The sequence below is a fragment of the Callospermophilus lateralis genome, chromosome 18 (assembly GCF_048772815.1).
Source record: "Callospermophilus lateralis isolate mCalLat2 chromosome 18, mCalLat2.hap1, whole genome shotgun sequence".
Taxonomy (NCBI): domain Eukaryota; kingdom Metazoa; phylum Chordata; class Mammalia; order Rodentia; family Sciuridae; genus Callospermophilus; species Callospermophilus lateralis.
The window spans coordinates 1,676,372-1,699,335 of NC_135322.1; the positions used below are offsets into that span (position 1 = coordinate 1,676,372).

Here is a 22,964-nt window from a genome sequence, read left to right on the forward strand (position 1 = left end):
GCGGCGCCGACCGGAAGCTAAGCGATGCGCACGCGCGGGCGCCGCGGCCCCTTCCGGGGAACGCGATCTCGGCGTGGCGAGGCGGATCTCGCGGCGTTTCGAGAGGACCGACGTGCGGGGACGTGCGTGTGCGCGGGCTCCTGCTCAGGCGGCGTCGTGCGCTGCTCCCCGCGCGTGCAAAGTGGTGCGAGGGAACGGAGGGAGCGCCTGCGGACCTGCCTCCCCCAGACTTGATCTCAAAGGGTTACTGAGATTCCCGGCAAAGCCTTCGGGAGTTTCCCGTCCCCTGGGTACGGAAAGGCTCACCCTCCCATTTTATGGGAAACTACGGGCCCAGAAGTGACCAGACCACCGCGACGCCCAAGCACAGCTGTGCCTCCTACGAGCAGGGGTGGCCTGCAGAGGCCCGCCTCTCTGTTCCTGCCCACACGTTGTCCTCGATCCTAGCCCTGGTGCTGGACAGGAAGGTGCCACCGTCGTTTAGATGTGTCCTGCCCCAGTGCCTGAAGAGGGGACTTTCAAGGACGCGTGAACCGGATATATATCTTCTTTAGGGAAAAGGCGGCTCACATCCGTTGTTCCCTTGGAAATCGTACTATTTCTGTTTTTATTAACAAGGTGTGTCTTTGCAAATTCTGGACTCAAATCCGTATCAGATACCTCGACAGATTTGACAGTACAAAAACGATCGGCCCAGCGCAGTTGTGCGTGCCTGTAATTTCAGCAACTGAGGAGGCTCAGGCAGGAGGAACATTGAGGCTAGCCTCGGAAACCTGGCCAGGGGATGGGGGTATAGCTCAGGAGCAGAGCACTTGCCCAGCAAGTGAGGCCTCCGCTCAGCTCCCGGTGCGGGGTGACAGGGCAGAAAACAGAACCCGAGAGTATTTCGTGTTTCACTGCCACTCTGTTTCTTGTCGTTTTAAAACAAGTCCTGGGCTGGGGCTCAGTGGTGGGCGCTTGCCTAGCACGTGAGGCCCTGGGTTCAATTCTCAGCACTGCATGAAAACAAATGAATAAAATAAAAAGGTACTGTGTCCACCTGCCCCAGATCCCACGTGCCCTTTCCTGAGGCCTCAACTGATGCCTTTGGGACACACCGGACTTGTCCTTCCTCAACTTCTAAGCTGCTCCGCTCAGGCCGTGCGTCGTTGGTGACTCTGGCGAGAAGGACCGAGAGACGAGTTCGTTGGACAGTTCCCAAAAGGTAGAAGACCAGAAAAAGGGGACGACGTCAACACCTGGGTCGGTCCTTAAGGCCATCCCTTTACCCTAGTGGATTCTCCCGGGCGCCACACAGCGGCCACACGCGGCAGGCGCTCTGGGATGTAGTGACCGGACTACGGCTGCGCATGCGCTCTCGTCCGACCGCGAGTCGCGCCTGCGCACTCTGCCTGCCCCCTGTCCTGGCGTCTGGACGGGCAGGGGGCTGAGGCTCCACGGGCGCCGGGGGCGGAGCCTGCGGCTGGCGTCCCCCCAGCCTCCCAGCGCGCCCCGCGCCGCACTCCACTCCCGGCGGCCCCCGCGGCCTCGGCCGCCTGCGCCGGCGCGCGGCGCCTTTGTGAGCGCGGCGGTCGGCGGAGGTTCAGCCCCGGTCCGCCCGCGCGCGCCCGAATGAGGAGGCGGTGAGCAGAGCGGGGGCCGGGGGACGGCGTGGGAGGGCGCGACCTGTGCGACCAGGGACACCGCGCCCGAGACTTGAGAGTGTTACACTTTGTATGACAGTGTGACACCGCGCCCGCGGGCCGTGCTTGCCGCTGAGACTGTGGGGGTGACAGTATGACATCGCGCCCACGTGCACCGGCCGTCCTCGCTGCTGAGACTGAGAGTATGACACTGTGTGTGCCAGCGTGACAGAGTGCATGGGCTGTGCTCGCAGCTGAGACTGAGAGTGTGACACTGTGTGACAGAGTGCATGGGCTGTGCTCGCAGCTGAGACTGAGAGTGTGACACTGTGTGTGCCAGCGTGACAGAGTGCATGGGCTGTGCTCGCAGCTGAGACTGAGAGTGTGGCACTCTGTGTGACAGCGTGACAAAGTGCATGGACTGTGTTCACGGCTCAGACTGAGAGTGTGACACTGTGACAACGTGCATGGGCTTTGCTCATGGCTGAGATTGGGTGTGATACTGTGATAGTGTGTGCTGGCCCAGCTCACAACTGAGTGTGACACTGACAGTGTAACGGCGTGTATGGGCCAGGCTCGCAGCTGAGACTGACAGAGTGCATGGGCTGTGTTCACGGCTCAGACTGAGAGTGTGACACTGTGACAACGTGCATGGGCTTTGCTCATGGCTGAGATTGAGTGTGATACTGTGATAGTGTGTGCTGGCCCAGCTCACAACTGAGTGTGACACTGACAGTGTAACGGCATGTATGGGCCAGGCTCGCAGCTGAGACTGAGACACTATGTGTGACAGTGTGACACTGTGCTAGTGTACATGGGCCATGCTGGCATGTGAGGCTGTGAGAATGTGACGTGTGTGTGATAGTGTGACAGGCTGTGCTTGCCACTGAGACGAGAGTGACATTGTATGACAGGTGACACCACGCCCACATGCACAGGCTGTGCTCACAGCTGAGGCTTTCAGAGTATGATAGTGTGACATTGTGCCACCAAGTATTAGGGGGCCCATGACACCATATGAGACTGGAAGTGAAGTTGTGATATTGTGTGACAGTATGAGATCTACAAATCTATGCAAGGGAGCCTGGACAGTGTGTGACAGTGTGTGTTGGTTGTGCCACCCTGTAACAATGAGGGAGACTGAAAATGTGTCTGATGCTCTCTATGACAGTATGAGACCACCCCATCATGTGAGATGGAGCCCATGACTCCCTGAACACTGCTGTGAGGCTGAGAGCATGTGTGTAACACTGTGACAGTATGAGACCATGTCAGCATGTGGGGGGGGGGGCACAACAGTGTATGAGACTGAGATAGAATGCCTGTCACCATGTGACAATATGACACTGTGATCTGGACTGTGACAGTAGAGCACATGACACTGTGTGACAGTGAACCCCTACCACCCTGTATCAGAGGTCCTGTAACTGGGATTATGACTGCATCAGATGGTATGACCCTTGGAGTCTGACCATGTAAGACTGTCACTGTGGGACCATGTGAGACTGAACAGAGTTGGACTGGGTGTTTGAATTTAAGCCTTCTGATCCCAGGCCCAGGGCCCTCTCTACCCCATATACTGGGCAAGGGCTCTACCACTTTATTACATCCCCAGCCTTCTTTGTGTTTTATTTTGAGACCCAATTTGCTAGATTGCTCAGGTTAGATTGAAACTTGGGATCCTACCGCCTTAGCTTCCTGGTTAGCTGGGATTGCAGGTGTGGGCCACGGTGCCCAGCTAGAGCTTCTTATACTTACTATGCTGCTTTGTTCTGTTTTGTTGTTGTTGTTTTAGTTTGTTTTTTTCCCCTGCAGTGCTAGAGATAGAACTCAGGGACGCCAGATGCTAGACAAGCACTCTACCACTGAGCTATACCTCCAGCCCCTATGCTGCTGCTTATTACTTTATTCTTCAAGTTAGTGAGCTCTAGTGGAAAAGAACTCAGGGTTAAGAGGTTCCAGTGACTGTCCACCAAGAGCCTTGTCTCCTACCTCCATCGACCCTTTCTCAGGAAATGCTCAGAGAAGTTAAGAGCTTGGTTTTTAGGTGCATTTGTTATCAGCCAGGACCCAATGCAGGTTGTCCTGACTCTTGTCTAATGTCTTCAGACCACATGACCCCTCTGATGCCCACTCTGTATAAAGTGCTTTCCCTAATGCATTCACTCGGTGGCTTTCTCTCTTAATTCTTTTCAAAATTGGGACATATTTCCTTTCAACATCATCATCTGGTAGAAAGACTAAAAATTAAGACCTCATTTCCAGTTTGGCTTAATTATTACCATGACACTTTGGGTATTTTTTGGATTTTATTTTTTTAGACAGGGTCCTACTAAGTTGCTGAGGCTGACCTCAGACTTGATACTCTTGCCTCAGCCTCCGGAGTCAACCTCTGTAATTCCACTGATAAAAAGCCTTCATGAATGAAAAGAGTGGAAAATCCTTCCTTGATAATGCCATTCTGTAGTTGCTGTTATTGTCCTTTTTTTTTTTTTTTTTGAAATTTTTTTTAGTTGTAGATGGACACAGTATCTTTATTTATTTATTTTTGTGGTGCTGAGGATCAAACGCAGTACCTCACATGTGCAATGTGCTCTATCACTGAGCCTCAGCCCCAGTTATTGTTTATAATTTAAAATGAGTAGATAATTTATGCACAAATTGTACATTGTATTCTTGAGATATAATTGTTAATTGTAAGTCCAGAATTCTTTTGAAAAAGAATTGTCAGTTTAGATAAATGTCTCGATTCAGTGACACTGAAAGCTTCAGTTGCGGGAGGCTGAGAGGGAAGGAAAGATTGTTCCCAGGCGGGCCACCTCGGGAGCTGCCGAGCTAATCTGGCACTCTATGGTCTCTTTTTCCCTCTCCAGCTCTGTTTTCTCAGGACCCTGCCCCTCTTCCAGAGGGGAATTTGAAGGAGGAGGACAGAAGAACTCATAAACTCTTAGAAGTCTTAAAGCCATGTCCAAGGTAAGAAGCATTTCTCTAAAACACCATCTTATTTTTCAGGTTATAGGAACATTTAACTTTTCTTCCAGAATGCCCCAGCCTAACAAAATCTCATTTATGGGGCCGGTGTTGGACCCAGTGGGAGAGCTCTTGCCTAGCATGCGTGAGGTACTGGGTTCAATCCCTGGCACCACATGAAAATTTAAAAAATAAACAAAAATAAAAATTAAAAAACAAGTTTAAAAAAATCTCATTTATGAGTGACTTGCTCCTTATATCTTTCATTCCAGAAAAAAAGGAAGTCCCCGAAAAGCCATGAACTTCCTTATTTTCCCCTAATTCGTATTTTCATCTTTATTCAAGGAACATTCCGCACCTCCACTGAGCACATTATTTGAGGTGATTTTGAGGAGTGAGATGTATTGTATCTTGAGCATAAGATGTGGATCAGCTGAGGCAGGGCTTTTTGTAGGTACTTTGGTGGAGTTTGAAGGGTAGAATTTTATAGGAATAGTAAATTCTCATTTTAGGGACATCCTGAGTTCACAGGAGGCTGCAGCTATGATATTCTAGGCCATCCAGTTAAGATTAGTGGAATTAATGTGGAAAATTGATACTTTTTTTTAAAAAAGAGAGTTATGGGGGAAGCACTTGAAGCTACATTTTTTAAAAAATGGAAAAGATCTATAGTAATGAAAATTGTAATAGCCTATGGAATTGGAACTAGAAGAAACATGAAAAGATCAGTATATAATGTCCTGAAACAAACATAAGAATTCCATAAGAATGGAAAATATTTACTCATTCACTGAACATGTAGTTACTAAAGACTGTGAACTAAGTGCTGTGGAAAATAAAAATAGACATTGTCTATGTAGAATTTAACATCTACTAATTTGCTTATTATATGATAATGTACTGGTATAGTTTTAAATCAGTGGGGAAAGGATGGATTATTCACTTAGAAAAAAAGTTCTTCCTTACACTTAGAGATTTTGTAGGTTAAACATTAAAAAACAAGATTAAAATACAGAGAATGGTTGTATGAGAAATGCAGGCCAGATTTGGCCTGCAAGAGGAACATGCCCTGGTGAGTGAGAAATAATCTACAGCAACACTACCAATAGAACTTGCAGCCTTCTGCCTCAGCCTCCTGTGTCATGGGATTGTAGGCATGGTCTACCATGATCACCCCAGTGTGATTTTTTTTTTTTTTTTGGTACTGGGGATTGATTCAGGAGTACTCAACCACGGAGCCACATCCCCAGCCCTGTTTTGTATTTTATTTAGAGACAGGGTCTCACTGAGTTGCTCAGCACCTCGCTTTTGCTGAGCTTGGCTTTGAACTCATGATCCTCCTGCCTCAGCCTCCTGAGTCACTGGAATTAAAGGCATGCACCACTGTGCCTGTCTCTCAGTGCTATTTTAATGCATACCTTTTGAGAATCTCTGCCAACAGAGATTATATTTAAAGTATGACTCTTACAAATAGCGTATAGTTGTTTTTTTAAAATCCAATATGGTAATCTTGGTCTTTTAATTAGTGTTTAGTACATTTTCATTTAATGTTGAAAATACTCATGAATGTGTGTCTAAACCTAGCATATTTCTGTTTGCTTTCCATTTATACCATTTTTTCTTGGTTCCTTTATTTCTCCTTTTTTGCCTTCTGATAAATCAAGCATTTTCCCCTTATTACCTTATTAAGTGCTATCAACTTTATAACCTTTTAGTGACTACTTTAAATAATATTCATCCATTACTTATTATATAATATCTTGTTTACTTCCCTAGTGTATCTTGGTTTCCCCAGATTGGGAAATGCCCTGACATTTAGTATGAATAACCTATTAGTTTATTCTTGATTGATTACAGTTTTCCGTCAGCCCAATTTTGTGTGTGTATGTATGTATGGTAGATCTTTTCCATCCCAATAGCTATTCTCTCTGAAATTGTATACTTTCCATTAAAGCAAGCAGAAAAGTCATCTACCAGTTATTTGATACGAATTGCTCTGAACTTAGTACACTGTCAGAAGATTTTTCTGTATGCAATATTATATCCAAAACTGTAGACAATTTAACTCTTTCACTTAGGCCCATAATAGGATTTGAACACTAATTGAACAAATACGTGTTTGTGTCATTTCAGGATTTGGTGACATTTGGGGATGTGTCTGTAAGTTTTACTCAAGAGGAGTGGGAATGGCTGAACCCCACTCAGAGGACTTTGTACAGGAAGGTCATGTTGGAGAACTACAGGAGCCTGGTATCACTGGGTAAGGAGGACTCCTTATAATTCAAAATTTCTATGCAGGTTTGCGCTCCAGTGTTTGGAGAGCCTCCTGAACGATTCTTTCTTGAGCGGAGTGCCCTGGTGTGTGCCTGTAGTCTCATCTACCTCAGAGGCTGTGACAGGAGAGTTGCTAGAGCCCAGCAGGGCCAGCCTGGCCAGCATAGCAAGACCCCATATAAAAGTCTTTTTTTCTTATGCTCCCCCAAATAGGTGGAGTTTTGTAGAATTGGTATCTTCATTAGTATGGTCCTGCAATTTCATCTTCCCCATTTTTCAGAGTATTTTACCACTTCTTTATCTTCTTCCTATGATGCCCCCCCACCATGACCAAGAAACTTGACTAATTTACAGGTGTGGCTAATTCCTCTTTTATCTCTTGTAAGCAGGGATTTCTTTTTCTAAGCCAGATGTGATCTCATTATTGGAGCAAGGAAAAGAGCCCTGGATTGTGAAGAAGGAAGGAACAAGAGGAACATGCCCTGGTGAGTGAGAGAACTAGGAGGCACACTGCTAGGGAGTGTAGCTCCAGCTCAGAATGGATGCTTCCTGGGGGCTCTATTCAAGGCAGAGGCCTGAGAAGTAATATTTTTAGCATAGCACCTTGATTTGTTGTTTTTGTATATCTTCTCTCGCAAATTATTACCTTCTCCCATGACTCATTTTCCTGATCTGTGGGTCCAAATGTCAGAGTCTCCTTGTCCTTGTCTGGTTTTGCACTAGTTATTCATTCTATTTGTTTAAATCCAGACTTTGTTCCTTTCCAGATATTTATTCCTTTGATTGAAGGATTGATTCATTTTTTATTCACTTATTATTTCACTGAGTTTCTGTTTTGAGCACAACACCTTGCTAAATTCTTGTGATTATTAAAGAGTTTTATAAACCATTAAAAAAATAAAAAATAAAGCATTTCTATTTTTTTTTTTTTTAATTGGCATACCAGGGATTGAACTCAAGGGTACTCGACCACTGAGCCACATCCGTGGCCTATTTTGTATTTTATTTAGGAATAGGGTCTCACTGAGTTGCTTAGTACCTCGCTTTTGCTGAGGCTGGCTTTGAACTTGTGATCCTCCTGCCTCAGCCTCCTGAGCCTCTGGGATTACAGGTATTGGCCACCATGCCCAGCTCTCGTTTTATTTTCAAGTCTAAGTAACTGGAAGTTGATAGCACTTAATAGAAACAATCATAAGAAAATATCTTGGTAGGAGGAAAGATGAAGAATTTTGCTGGGGAAATAGATTTATTCTCATGACATATGAAGGTTTCCAAGTGTAGAAATGTAACATGCAACTGGATTGGAAGACAGAGGTTCAAAAAAAAAATCTAATTTAAAGATGTCAGTGTGAATGAATGAGATCACCTGTCTTGAGAGTTTGAGAGGTAAAGACTTAAAGTCTTATCAAAAGCAGATCTTTGACAACTTTCTCAGGGTCCTTTGTAGTGAATTGACTCTGTAGATTTGTCTTTGGTCAAAAATTTTTTCTACATAACTATCCTTTTCATTATCAGATTTTTTTCCCATGATTTTGAACAAAGTAATCTTTTTTTTTTAAGCTTTATTTTATTTATTTATTTATATGTGGTGCTGAGGATTGCACCCAGGGCCTTGCACAGGCTAGGCGAGCGCTCTCCCAGTTTCTTTGGTCTTTCCTTTGATAGTACTGGGGCAGTCTACCATTGAGCCAGATCCCCAGCCCCAGCCCCAGCCCCAGCCCCAGCCTTTTTTTTTTTAAGACTTGGTCTAAGTTGCTGAGTCTGACCTTGAACTTTTGATCTCTCTGCCTCAGCCTACTGAATTGCTAGGATTGCAGGCATGTGCCACCACGCCTGGCAAGTTTCTTATTTTATATAGTCATTGTTGTGTTTTTTTTTTTAATTTATTAGGTTGCCACTCATAAATCAGTTTTCTTTTTCAAGACCCAGCTAATGGATTTCTCTTTTTAGTGTTACTGCTCTTCTCTTTTTCGGTTCTTTGTTCTTTTGCTTTTCTTCCCTTACTGACTTTTTCCTTCTAATTTTCTTATTTATTTTGTTCTCTATGTTGCTGTAATGAGAGCTTAATATGTTAATTTCATTTTTTTATTCAGTAATGAAATTATTAAGAGCTATGTATTTTAGATCTTTTTCTAGAACTCTCTCCTACAGACATTGACATTTAAAAGTTTTGTTATTGCCATTTCCCAAATAATCTACAATTTTAAAGTTCCCTTTCATTGAAGAATTATTTAAAAAATAATTTTCTGGTTTTAATATATTTTGATGTACTTGTTCTATTGTATTTTATCAGATCCTATTAATATTAAGGATATTTATAAACAGTAAATTGTATCTACATAAATTATACAACTTAAGTAGTTCTGATATTTGCATTTATCCTTAAATCTTCACCACAATCAAGCCACATAGAATTTAGATACCAAAAGACTACTTATGGGGTGGAGGAATAGCTGAGTAGAGCATGTCCAAGACCCCAGTTTCATCCCTTGTACCACAAAAAAAAAAAAGGAAAAAGAAAAAAAGATTACATCTAGCTCTGTGCAGTCCACCCTTTTTTCCTTCTCCAGTTCCAAGTGAATACTGATATTTTCTTTGTCACATTAGATTAGGTTGCAGCCAAACTAAATGAAATCATCTACTGTGGCTTAGGTTCTGTCCAGCATCTCTCACTTGGCATGATGATCCTGAAATCTGCCCACATTGTTCATGTATGAATATGTGGCTCCTTTTTTTGTGGTTATTATCTTTTTAGTTGTAGGTGGACACACCGTATCTTTGTTTTTTACCTGGTGCTGAAGATTGAACCCAGTGCCTCACACTCGAGGCAAGAGCTTTACCACTGAGCCACAGCCTCAGTCCCACGTTGATCCTTTGATTGGTGAGGAGTTTTACATTGATAGCATCCATTGTGAATGGATAAACAGATCACCCACCTGTGTTGTTTCCAGTTTGGGCTATTATAAATAAAACTGCTATGAAGCTGTCATGTGAAGAACATTGGGTAGACAGTTCTTTTCATTTCTCTTGAGTAAATATCTAAACTAGGTCATATGATAATTACACGTTTAACTTCATAAGAAACTGCCAAAGATTTCCAAAGGGACTGTCCATTGTACATAACATCTAGCAATATATAAGCATTTTGTTTGCTTTATGCCCTCAAAAAATATTGTTATTATCAGTATTATTTTTAATCTAAGTCATTATAATGGTGGTATTGTAGTTTTGTTCTGTTCTGTTTTATTTGTACTGGGGATTAACCTGGGGACAATTTACCATTGAGCTACATTCCCAGCTTTTTATTTTGTTTTGAGACGGGGTCTCACTGAGTTGCTTAGGGTCTCCTTAGGTTGCAGAGGCTGGTCTTGAACTTGAGATCCTCCTGTGTCAGTCTCCCAACCACTGGGATTTCAGGCAGGTACCACTGCACCTAGAAATTTATACATTTATCCTTTCACCAGAACCACATCGCCTTGATGGCTGTAGCATTATGATTAATTTTGATTTCAGATTGTGCCATTTGTTAAATCACTTTGACTATTGTAAGTCATTTGCATTTTAGAATGAAGTTTAGAATTTCTCTTCAACAAGGTTGGGTTTTGGTTGGGATTATGTTGAATCCATGTACCCATTGAGAGAGAAGTGACACCTTAACAACATTCTTAGCTAGGTGCGGTTGCGCATGCCTATGATCTCAGCAGCTCAGGAGGCTGGGGCGGGAAGATCATGAATTCAAAGCCAGCCTCAGCAGTGGCAAGGCAATAAGCAACTCAGTGAGACCCTGCCTCTAAATAAAATACAAAATAGGGCTGGGGATGTGGCTCAGTGGTCAAGTGCCCCTGAGTTCAATCCCAGGTAATCCCTCCCTGAAAAAAAAATTTTTCTTGATTCTTCTAATCATGAGTATGTTTTTTTAAATATTTTTTTAGTTGTAGATGGAGACAATACCTTTATTTATTTATTTTTATGTGGTGCTGGGGATCGAACCTAATCCTCACACATGCTAAGCAAGCGCTCTACTACTGAGCCACAACTTCAGCCCCCATGAATGTGTTTTAATAAGCCATTTAGTATACTTTAATTTCTCATAGGATTATTTTATAGTATCTAGTGTAGTGATGTTGTATAACTTTTTAAATTTTTTCCTGAATCTTTTATGGTTTTTGGGTATCACTATAAATATAATTCTTAAAAATTCTGTTTTCCAATAGTGTTCTGCTTGTATGCAAAGAATGTAGTGTTTTTATATTAACTCTTTTCTACTATAAGTATCTTAAAGAGTTTCATATAGGATTATAGGAGTTCTTTTATATATTTCTGAGGATTTTTCGAAAACACAGTTATAACATCTGCATACACAGTTTTATTTCTTACTTTCTGATCATTTCTTTTTCTTGATGTATTGCAATGGCTAGCATCTCCTATACAATGTTGAATACAAGTGGTAAAAACAGATATATTTATGTTGTGCCATTCTTGAGAGGAAATGTATTCTATCACTTTTCCCTTGACGTAAGCTATAGTTCTTTCCTTAGATAATCTTGATGAATTTGAAGCAATTCCTTTTAAAATGTTTTTTAGATATTGATGGATCTTTATGTTATTCATTTATTTATATGTGGTGCTGAGAATTGAACCCAATGCCTCACACATGCTAGGCAAGTGTTCTACCACTGAGCTCTAGACCCAGCCCCTAAAATTTTTTATAATGGGTCAAATACTCATTCTAAACATGATCATGCAGTTTTTCATCTTTATTCTGTATTAATATGATGAATTGCATTGATGATTTTCAAATATTAAACCAATTTGCTTTCCAGGGATAAAACTCTACTTGGTCAAGATTATGCTTTTCATATTGTCCTGCATTTGATTTGGCAAAGTTTGACTAAATATTTTACATTGATGTTCATATGCTACATGGATTTATCCTTTTGTAATTTCCTTACCAAGATAATGCTGGCATTATGGAAACAAGTTGGGAAGTATTTTATCCTCTCCTATTTTATGAAAGAGTTGGGTATAATAGTATTGTTTTTCCCCTACACTGGTGGAATTCATTAGTTTAGACATCTATGCCTGGAATATTGTTTATGTGGAATATTTTTATCCATTAATAGATTTAATGGATATAAGGGTTATTTTTGTTATATAATTCTTCTTGAATCAACTCTAGTAGGGTATATCTTTCAAGGGATTTGTACAGTTTATCTGAGTTGTCCAGTTTATGTATATGTTGTTCATAATATTTTCTTCTTAATGTCTATAGGGTATATGATAATTCTTTTCAGTTTTGTTGTTGTTGTTGTTATTGTTTTGTGTTTTGTCTATGGTACTGGGAATTAAATGCAGGGGTGCGCTACCATTGAGCTGCATCCCCAGCCCATTGTATTTTTATTCTGATTCAGGGTCTTTCTAAGTGGCTGAGGCTGGCCTTGAACCTGTGATCCTCCTGCCTTAGCCTCCTGCATGTCTAGGATTCCAAGTGCATTCTATCACACCAGACTCCTTTTTAAAGCTCTGATTTTTCTGACTTCTGTTCTTTTTTTTTTTTCCTCCCTAATCAGTGATCTTTTCAGTGAACCAACTTTTGGTTTTACTTCTCTGTCAATTGTTTTCTATTTTGTTATTTTCTCTAGTTAGGTTTTTTTTTTTTCTATTTTCCTTGGGTTTATTGTGGTTTTTCTTCTCACTTATATTGTTGATGTTTTAACTACATCTTACAAATTTCCGTGTGTTATATTATCATTATTGGTCAATATAAGATATTTTCTGATTTCTTTTATTAAACTCTTTGACCCATGAATTATATAGAAATGAATTGTTTCTATATAATTTCCCAGATGTGTGAATTTTACTAGACATCATTATTTGTTCATTTTTAATTTAATTCTGTTGAGGTTAAAGAATATACTGTTTACTAAGAATTGGCTTATGAACCAGCATTCCGTCTATCTTATTGAACATGCCATCAATACTTGCTGTACAGTTGATGTGCATAGTGTTCTGTTAATATAAATTACATCAAGTTAGTTAATCCAGACATTATCTTCTATGTATCTACTAATTTTTATCTAGTTTTATCAATTGCTGGATATAACATATTGAAATCACTTACTATGATTATACAGTATCCTTTAGTACTTAATATTGTCAAATTTTGTTTTAAGGTATATGAGGCTATGCATTAGATGCATACACATTAATAATATAATTTCCTGATGACTTGATCATGTATCATTGTGATGTATCCCTCCTTGTTTTTGGTGATGCTCTCCTTTGAAGTCTGTTTTATCTGTATGAACAGAGGCACTCTGGCCTGTACTTACTGTTTGCATGTTGCTGTGGACAGCATGGGTCTTCTTTCTTACACTTGCTACCCTTTAACTGGTTAGGAAATCCATTAATATTTAATATGCAGGTTGAACATCCCCAATCCAGAAATCTGAAATTCTCCAAAATCTGAAACTTTTGAATGCTGACATGCCATATGTGCAAAATTCCACACCATGAGACTTGTTTTATCCACAAAATTATTTAAAATATTGTATAAAATTACATTCAAGCTACATGAAAGTTTATATGAAATGTAAATTAGTTTTGTGTTTCCACTTAGGTCCCATCCCTAAGATGTTTATTTTTATTTATATATATATTTTTTTTCAAAAATGCAAAAAAAAAAAAATTAATATCCAAAATACTTCTGGTTCTGACCATAAGAGATACTCAACCTGTAATTATTTAGGTAGCTTGATTTTGATCTGCCATTATCATTTTGTTTTCTTTGCTCTTTTATTCTTCTGTTTCCCTCTTCCTTTAGCTTATTTGAATATGTTTTAGAATGTTGATTTATTTCCTGGCTTTTTAGGTGTACCCTTTTTAACCTTATGTTTTCAGTGGCTGCTGTTGGGCAGTAGTACTCAAAAATATGGTCTTGAGATGAGCAGCGTCACCTGGGAACTCATTAGAAGTTTGGATATTCGGCTCTCTTCCCAGACCTACTCAGAAACTCTGTGCATGGGGCCCAGCGATCTGCATGTTTTTTCTATTTGTGGTACTGGGGGTTGGACGCAGGGGTGCACTACTATAAGCTGCATCCCAACTCTATTTATGTGTTTAGGCATTTAGTGAACTATTATTTTTTTTTTAATTTTGAGGGAGGGGTCTCACTAAGTTGCCAGGGTTGGCCTTTAACTTGTGATTCTCCTGCCTCAGCCTCCTGAAGTGCAGCAATCTATATTTTAACAAGTTCTGTAGGTAATTCTGATATATTCTAAAATCTGAGAGTTGTGTGGCTGTAATGAATATAATATAGATCCTTCACTTATCAGTCCATTGAGAATTAATATTAAAAATCACACTACTTTTATTTTTACTTTCTTATTACAGTTTCATGAATTTATCCTGAGTTTGCCCAGATTGAGTCTTCAGGACTGCCTCTTCCTGTTGACTTTCTAGGGGACATTCATGAGTTGGTGTGTGATTATTCAGCTACAGGGTAGGGTCTGTAGGAGCACTGAGGAAAGGCAGCAGGAGTAATCAGCTGCAATTCAGATCTGTTGTCTTGATAGTTTTCTACCACATTTCCTTATCTACTGTGATATATCTAGTTTTCTAGTGGTATTTCAGTCATTTACTTCATTTGTGTAAGCAGATCATTCAAATGAAAGGACAAATTAATGTGGCATTTCAAGTGTTATTGATTCACAATCCTAATCCTGGCCTATTCTAGGCAATGGATATTCAAGAAATAGGAAGGGATGGTTCCTGCATATACAAGTGTCCATTCTCGTGATGACAGATTAAATTAACATGTATGATAATGCGAACTAAGTTAAGTGCTATTAAGTGCGAGACAAAGAACAGAGAGTGCTAAGTGTGTAGTAATTTATATTGGGAGGTCAAGGAAGGTCACCTAGAGAGGTAATGTGTGAGCAGACCCTGAGTGCAGCCCACTGAGGGAGGGAAGAAGGTATGCAGGACAGGCACTTTCAAGTGGGAATACCCACTAGCTGAAGCCCAGTAGGCAGGAGAAGGACAGGTGGAAGGGGTCAGACAACAAGCCCCACAGGATTATAGACCAGGCTAGGGATTTTGATTTTAATGTACGCTGGTAAGAAATCACTGGAAAGGAGAAGGCAGATTAAGGCCTGGGCTGTTAATAAAAGCAAGTAGCTTGATACAAAATTTTTGTTTTATGTAAAGGAATCTTAGCTTCAAGGATCAATTGAAAGAAAATGTATGTATAGTTGGAATTTAGCATATAGAAAATTATGCTCAGAAAGACCTTTCTCTAATTGCAAAAGTTTACACATATAGCTTGATGAACAAGCAGTTTCATGTGCATCCTAAGGCTTCTGGTGTGTCTTTAGTTTTGGGGGATCCATGGAGGCTTATTAGCTATATTCTTGACATTTTACACTTGGTGCTTTTTGTTGTTGTTACTGGAATTGAACACAGGGGCACTCTACTACTGAGATACACCACCCCCATCCTCAGGCCTTCTTATTTTTTTTTTTTTTTATTTTGAGACAGGGTCTTGTTGCCTAAGTCTTGTGGCTTTGAATTTGTGGTCCTCAGCCTCCTGAGTTGCTGGGATTACAGGCAGGCAAGACTGCACTTAGTTTTTAAAATCTACTTTTTAAAGATAACCAACTTAGATTGAATGCAGAATAAACTGCAGCAATAGAGGAAAGATGAAGACTATGATATTAACTTAGATATAAAACCGCAATTGTGATTTTCAATGACCTCTTCAGTGTTTTGCTCTTCTAATATCACCTTACTGGTTATATATGATTATTTTATTTCCTGAATCACCTTTCTTAAGCTCTCGTTGTTTGTACTTTCATAAGTCTTAGAATGCATTGAGACATAAATTTTGAAATACTTTAGCATTTCATTTTCCCATTTTTGTTTTAGAAATTTCTTATAATGAAAAAAATACAAAATATGTTTGTTTTATTGATATATTTTAGATTGGGAGTATCTATTTAAAAACAGTGACTTTTCATCAAAGCAAGATGTTTATCAAGAATCCACCAAAGCAGTGACATTGGGAAGAAGCCATCTCTCTCATAGCCTTGTGTGCCCCAGTTGGAAACACTGTGTAAGTGAGGACTGGTTTAAGAACAAGTTTGGAAGTCAGGAGTTACATTCTGATCAACTTACCATCACTCATAAAGAAATCCTTCCTGAAGATCAAAGTAGTGAGTGTAATAAGCCTTGGGAAACATTCAGTCTGGATGCAAGACTAGATATACATCAGAGATTCCCCACCAAAGAAAGAGTGCATAAGTGTGAACCACAAAAGAGATGTTATCGAAAAAAATCTGTTGAAATGAAACATAAGAAGGTGTATGTAGAAAAGAAACTTTTGAAATGTAACGAATGTGAGAAGGTCTTCAATCAGAGCTCATCACTTACTCTCCATCAGAGAATTCATACTGGAGAGAAACCCTATGCGTGTGTGGAGTGTGGGAAAACCTTCAGCCAGAGTGCAAACCTAGCTCAGCATAAAAGAATACACACTGGGGAGAAGCCCTATGAATGTAAGGAATGTAGGAAGGCCTTCAGCCAGAACGCACACCTGGCTCAGCACCAGAGGGTTCACACTGGAGAGAGGCCTTATCAGTGTCAGGAATGTAAAAAGGCCTTCAGCCAGATCGCCCACCTGACTCAGCACCAGAGGGTTCACACTGGAGAGAGACCTTTTGAATGTATTGAGTGTGGAAAGGCCTTTAGTAATGGTTCATTTCTTGCTCAACATCAGAGGATTCACACAGGAGAGAAACCTTATGTATGTCACGTGTGTGGGAAGGCCTTTAGCCATCGTGGATACCTAATTGTACATCAGAGGATTCATACAGGAGAGAGACCCTATGAATGTAAGGAATGTAGGAAGGCCTTCAGCCAGTACGCACACCTGGCTCAGCACCAGAGGGTTCACACTGGAGAGAAGCCCTATGAATGCAAAGTATGCAGGAAAGCCTTCAGCCAGATTGCATACCTGGATCAGCACCAGAGGGTTCACACTGGAGAGAAGCCCTATGAATGTGTGGAATGTGGGAAGGCCTTTAGCAATAGTTCCTCCCTTGCACAACACCAGAGAAGTCATACTGGAGAAAAACCTTATATGTGCAAGGAATGTAGGAAAACATTTAGCCAGAATGCAGGCCTTGCTCAGCATCAGAGAATTCATACTGGAGAGAAGCCTTATGAATGTAATATTTGTGGGAAAGCCTTTAGCTATAGTGGATCTCTTACTCTACACCAGAGAATTCATACTGGAGAGAGACCCTATGAATGTAAAGATTGCAGGAAATCTTTCAGGCAGCGTGCACACCTTTCTCATCATGAGAAGATCCATACTATGGAGACATTCTTGACCCTTTCCTCTTCCTCACCCTCTACATCTAATCAGTTGACAAGACCTGTAGGTTTGATCTCCTAATATGTACAAAAGCTGACCCATTTAATGCATTTCCATCATATCACCCTTATCCAATACGTATTAATCTATTGCATATGGAAATGGCTTCTGGTTGGTTTATAAGGAGCACCATTGCCTCTGTCCATCATCAGCATTTCAGCCAACTTGTATTTTTAAAAAAAAAAAAAAAAAAAAAGAGGTGTAGGTCACATCATTTCTGCCTCATTAAAATCCCTCAGTGACATTCCATCATTCTCATCACATTTCTCAAAATAACCTAAAAAGCCTCCTGCCCTCCCACAGCCAATACCTTATTCCAGACTACCTTCCCAAACCCTCTCTTTTCCTGAATATTTATTCAGAATTAAGTACTTATTCCAACATCCAGTAGATCTGGTATCCAATCCTGACTCTTCCATTTTCTAGCCCTAATTTTGAGGAAGCAGTTTATCCTTTGTAAACTTAAGTCTTATAGGAATAATAATGGTACTACCTCAAAACTTAATGAGAAAATTAAATAATGCATGTAAATTGCTCAGCAGAGTGCCTAGCATGATAATAACTCAAATGTTAATGTAGAATTAAAGACCATGGCATACAAAGAGCTGTTCGACTTCACAATAAGAAAGTCAACCAAGAGTGTCGGCCGAGAGGTTGTGAGACCTTTCCTTAGGAGCAGCAGTGTAGGTGGTGAGATCTACTGCAATTCTCATTAGCGTCTCTGCTGCAGGGTAATGTGGCTTTACTTCAGCATGCAGAGATGTGGATACATGACCACTGGTAACAAGGACAACTTCATTAGAAATTCAAGAGTTCTCAGAAGCTAGATTTTATACAAAATCACTTTTAAAAAGAGAACTGAGGGCTGGGATTTAGTTCAGCAGCAAAGCATCTGCCTCTCATTCACAAAGCCCTGGGTTTGATTCCCAGTTCCAAAAAAAGAAAAGATAAAAAAAGAGAAAGATTTAAAAAAGAACTGAGATGTGTTCCTCATTTACATATAAACAAAACAACAAATTTTTAAAACTAGATAAAACTTAATCCGTAACCAGTGAAGATAGAGAATAAAGTTTGACCTGCTTTCCTAATTCCAGGTGGATGAATTGTCTCAAACTTATGTCATTTAAACTAAAGAAGCTGTTACACTTCTAAAATTCCAAAACTAAAGGAGAAGGTAAAGTAGAACTATAGATGGATACTCCAACTGGCTGTCCACAAACATTGGTTTAATGTGCATTGAGTTTTAAATGAACCTAATACCTTTATGACAATGTTATTTCTAGTTCTCCAAAGTTCAAACCACTCACCATTCCCTCATATCTACCCTGCTGTACTGTTTATACTCCTCCTGACTCCTGAAGGCTTTGAGTGTGCAGCAACACGGTAACCAGCTTACATCTGAACATACGAGATGAATGGAGGATGGAAATGAAGACTTGAGTAGACATTTATCCACCTCTATGGGAATTTTCAGCATGATAGACATCAGTAGCCCACAAATTAATATACAGATTATTTAAACCTAACAAAATCCTGAGAATTTTCCACAGCTTGAAGTATGTGTCTCTCTGTGTGAATGATTGTGTGTGTGAATAGACATATACATTCATAAAGACACATATAAAGAAAATGCATAATAAAAGTCATATTTGACAACAGTTCTTTCAGTACTTGGGAAAAATTGATTCTGCTCTGTTCAAAACTACTCCCCAGCTGGGGATGGTGACACACACCTGTAATCCCAGCAGCTCTGGAGGCTGAGACAGGAGGATCACAAGTTCAAAGCCAGCCTCAGCAACAGCAAAGTGCTAAGCAACTCAGTGAGACCCTGTCTCTAAATAAAATACAAAGTAGAAGTGAGGATGTTGCTCAAATAAAATACAAAATAGAAGTGAAGTCAAGTGCAGTTCAATCCCCGGTACCACTGCCCCCCCCAAAAAAAAACCAGGAATCCTCTCCTCCTGTACATGAAAGTTGCTTTAAATAGTTATCTAAATGTGGAACAAACACTAGAGGACAATGTAAAATCATTGAATGAGGACAATCTCCCTAAATATGTGAGATCACAAGCCTCTCTCCCCTTGCACATGAAGATTCAGGTTTGCTAAGAATTTCATAAAAGTCTTTATATGGTCAAAGATAGTATAACATTCTACTGTCATATATAACTAAAAAGAACAAATAAAATTTTTAAAAGATGGTATAAACAAAGTAAAAAGTTTTTAAACCCCAGATTGGGAGAACACACTTCTCCCTCCAACAGCAAAGAATATGAAGATTTATCAAGTGATAAGTGTGTGATAAGTACTGAATCTCACTGGCCAGAAATACAATTTGAAGAACCATTTTTCAATACATTGATAAAATTTTGCATGGTGCAATCAGAGGAAAGGAGATCCTGCTATGCACTGCTGTGGGGTGTAGTGTGAATTTGTACAGATTTCTGGGAAGCAATTTGCCAGTATCAAAATTGTCAATGGGGAGCTGGAGTCATGGCTCAGTGGTAGAGTGCTCACCTAGCATGTGAGAGACACTGGGTTTGATTCTCAGCACCACATATAAATAAAGGTCTACTGACAGCTAAAAATATATATTTTTAAAAATTGTCATTAGGAAAAGCAATAAAAATAGCACTCGACTTGGTCTTCCCTCCAAATCCCCTTTAGCCAATTGGTCAGCATAAAAACTGCCAAACAAAAGAAAAGAAGGTCAAGCAAGATTGTCAGTGTTTCTGCAAAAGGCAAAAGGAGTGAAAGAGTTCCTGACATCCAGAGGAGATAGCTGCTCCCTGGAGTGCCGGAATGTCGGGATTCTGAGTTCTGGAAATGTCCACTAGTTTGCTAAAGGATCCCCTGAGTTCTGGCAAAGAATGCGAGTGGACAAGAGAATGCAGGCTTGTAAATCAGGGTCCCTGCTCAGCCTCACCAGCATTAAGTTGCAAGTTTAAAGTACACTATCACGCACTGTCAGTGGTGTGGAGTGAGTGCTGTCACCCTGGCTACAGTGGAGGCAGCCTTCTGAATGCTCACCGCTCGCTGCTCTGGGCTCGGGCTCGGGCTCGGGCTCGTGGACCCTAGGAAACAATCTTCGGTTTCCATCAATGCATTCACAACTGCAAGTTCTATCCAGCAGTTAAAAAGAATGGGCTGACGATATTGGTATGGATTTGATTAAAAGACTAAAACTTGCAGAATTCATATGTATTATATATTTAAAAGTACGTTTCTAGCCAGGTGCAATGGCAAACACTTGTAATTCCAACAACTTGGGAGACAGGAGGATCACAAGTTGGAGGCCAGCCTCAGCAACTTAGTGAGACCTTATCTCAAAATAATTAAAAATAAAAAGGGGTGGGGATGTAGTTCACTACTAGGTCACCCCTGGGTTTATCTTTGGTACTGGAGAAAAAAAAAAAAGTAAGGGATTTATGTAAGTAAAAAATGCTTAGGAAAAGTTCTGAACAGATCTAACTGGTCAGTGTTCCTTCTGGGGAAGGGACTAGGATGTTCTGCTCACAGAAATTTAGTGTTATCTGTATTGTTGGAAAAAAATTTTTTCTCATAGTGATGGAAATTGAACTCAGGATGTAGTTGTAAGTTTTAAACAAGAAGGTGATAAAAAAAAAAATTACCAGTATAGAAACTGAATTTACAAATAACTTCAGCAGCTTGAGAGTGAAGAGTAGCGACCTAAAGGAAGGCCTCCTCTTTGATATGTGGGAGCCTCTCCGCGGCTTGCACCCTTCCCTTGCACATGGGGGACCTGCTAACCCATGCCATTCAGCAACAGGAGAACATCCGGAGTCCCCTTCCACTTACACAGGGTGACCACACCATGGAGCTCTAGAATGTGTGCAGGTGGTCAGGGGTCATCACATGTGGTGAGAACCATCTGCATGAAAATAGCCAAAAGACAGCACTAAATCCAGAAGGTCAAGTTGTGTCGTAAGGGAGGAAAGTGAGAATTCCAGTATAATCAGATGTGAAGAGATGTTGCATTTTTAAAATAGGAAACTATTTTTAAAAGGAATAATAATACAGAACTCCCAAGAATAAAAGAATTACTGCTGTAATGATCAAGTTGTGAAAGAAAATTAAGGAAAATCTCCAAATACATAAAGAGAGAGAAAAATATGAAAATGGACATGGAAATTTAGAAGGTCCACATCTGACTATGATTTTTTAAAAATCAACAGAATTTAAGAAGAATGTATCATAAATAATTGAGAATATTTCTAGGCTGAAGCAAGTCATTCATGTTCAGCTTGGAATAGCTTACTGAATAGTGGACAGGATTAACTGAAAAACAACAATAGGGGGGAAATCCAGAAATACATTTGTGAAATCACAGAATACTGAATATGAGAACATTGTGAAAGCTTTCAAAAAATGTCTGTTTCCTAAAAACAAAAATTAAAAAACAGAATTAAGCTAGTTTTCTCTCTCAAATCAATGACAGAATACAGAAAAGCACCTGCCAAGTTATGAAGTAAAATTACTATAATCTTAGAAATACCCATCCAATAATAACTGAAAGCATGAGGCCAGTACTGATATTTTTGGACTGGCAATCAACACAAAATATATTTTTTTATAAAAATAGTTTTAGTTGTAGATGGACCCAATAGCATTATTTTGTTTTAGTTTTATATGGTGCTGGGGATTGAACCCAGTGCCTCACACATGCTAGGCATGTGCTCTACCACTGAGCCACACCCCAGCACACAACCAAATGCTTTTTTTTTTTTTAGGGTATTAAAAGTTTGCCTCTCTGGGCACAGTGGTGCTAGCCTTTAATCCCAGTGACTCAGGAGGCTGAGGCAGGAGGATCACAAGTTCAAAGCCAGCCTCAGCAAGGGTGAGGCACTAAGCAACTCAGTGAGACTTTGTCTCTAAATAAAATACAAAATAGGACTAGGGATGTTTTGAGTGCCCCTGAGTTCAATCCCTGGTACAAAAAAAAAAAAAAAAAAAAAAAAAAAAGTTTGCCTCCACCAAACTGTGGAAGGGTAAGGAAGAAAACAGCAGAACTAGCTTAAAAAACCAGTAGCTCTCAAACAGAAGAGTGGGGGATGAGGAGGGTCACACTCTAACTAGCAAAGAGAGAACAATCAGACCAAATTACTGGTAGACCAAGAATTCAAGAAGTCTTATGTTGATAAATAAGAAATATAGGCTAGCTATATTTTAAACTAAAGTATAACTCTCTTGGTGGGGTGAGTTCAGTCCCTAATTTTCATAAGACTGATAAGAAGCATGTAAAGTTGACAGATTCAGAAACAGCAAGCATAGTCAACACTGATGGAAATGTGACTCAAATACCACTTCCATGTCGATCCTGGGGGTGCAGGGGAGGTGGTCTCTCCCAGCCTAGGCTTTGGGCCTGCTCTGGGTGAACCACTGGATCCACAGCACAGGGTCAATTACATGTACAGAAAGGCCGGACTGTTGGATTGACCGTTCACAGAGACACGTGCACCCTTGGCTGGGAGCTGGCAGGTGGCGGTGATGCTCTGCTTTGGTTCCAGCCCAGAGACAGTGGAGCCAGACAACTATGGACTGCGCCCACTGAACCAGCCTGTTCAGTTGCCCAGGCAGGCCTCTAACTGGATCCTCTTGCCTGAGCTGCCCACGTTGCTGGGATTGCAGATGCCACACCCAACC

General features: G+C 40.6%; 1 protein-coding gene and 1 non-coding gene across 4 annotated transcripts; one reads left to right on the forward strand and one right to left on the reverse strand.

Annotated features, from left to right (window-relative positions):
- The first annotated feature begins 1,572 nt into the window (after positions 1–1,572).
- On the forward strand, positions 1,573–17,751 carry Znf583 (zinc finger protein 583). Of its 3 annotated transcripts, none has more exons than XM_076838082.2 (5): positions 1,573–1,622; positions 4,496–4,595; positions 6,726–6,852; positions 7,253–7,351; positions 15,848–17,751. In XM_076838082.2, the coding sequence occupies exons 2-5, from the start codon at positions 4,587–4,589 to the stop codon at positions 17,320–17,322; spliced, it is 1,710 nt and encodes a 569-aa protein (XP_076694197.1). In that variant the 5' UTR covers positions 1,573–1,622; positions 4,496–4,586; the 3' UTR covers positions 17,323–17,751. The 3 variants fall into 3 exon arrangements, with proteins under 3 accessions (XP_076694197.1, XP_076694198.1, XP_076694200.1); XM_076838083.2 differs by having other exon boundaries at positions 7,256–7,351; XM_076838085.2 differs by having other exon boundaries at positions 7,277–7,351.
- A 4,197-nt stretch (positions 17,752–21,948) lies between these two features.
- Trnaa-agc (transfer RNA alanine (anticodon AGC)) lies at positions 21,949–22,020 on the reverse strand. Its single transcript has one exon. It is a non-coding gene; the product is annotated as a tRNA-Ala (tRNA).
- Between the last annotated feature and the right edge of the window lie 944 nt (positions 22,021–22,964).

Excerpts from the sequence above, each read along its gene's own strand:
- Znf583 (XM_076838082.2), top strand. Across the intron at positions 6,853-7,252 it reads CAGGAGCCTGGTATCACTGG|CAGGGATTTCTTTTTCTAAG; the intron begins GTAAGGAGGACT and ends ATCTCTTGTAAG. Across the intron at positions 7,352-15,847 it reads AACAAGAGGAACATGCCCTG|ATTGGGAGTATCTATTTAAA; the intron begins GTGAGTGAGAGA and ends GATATATTTTAG.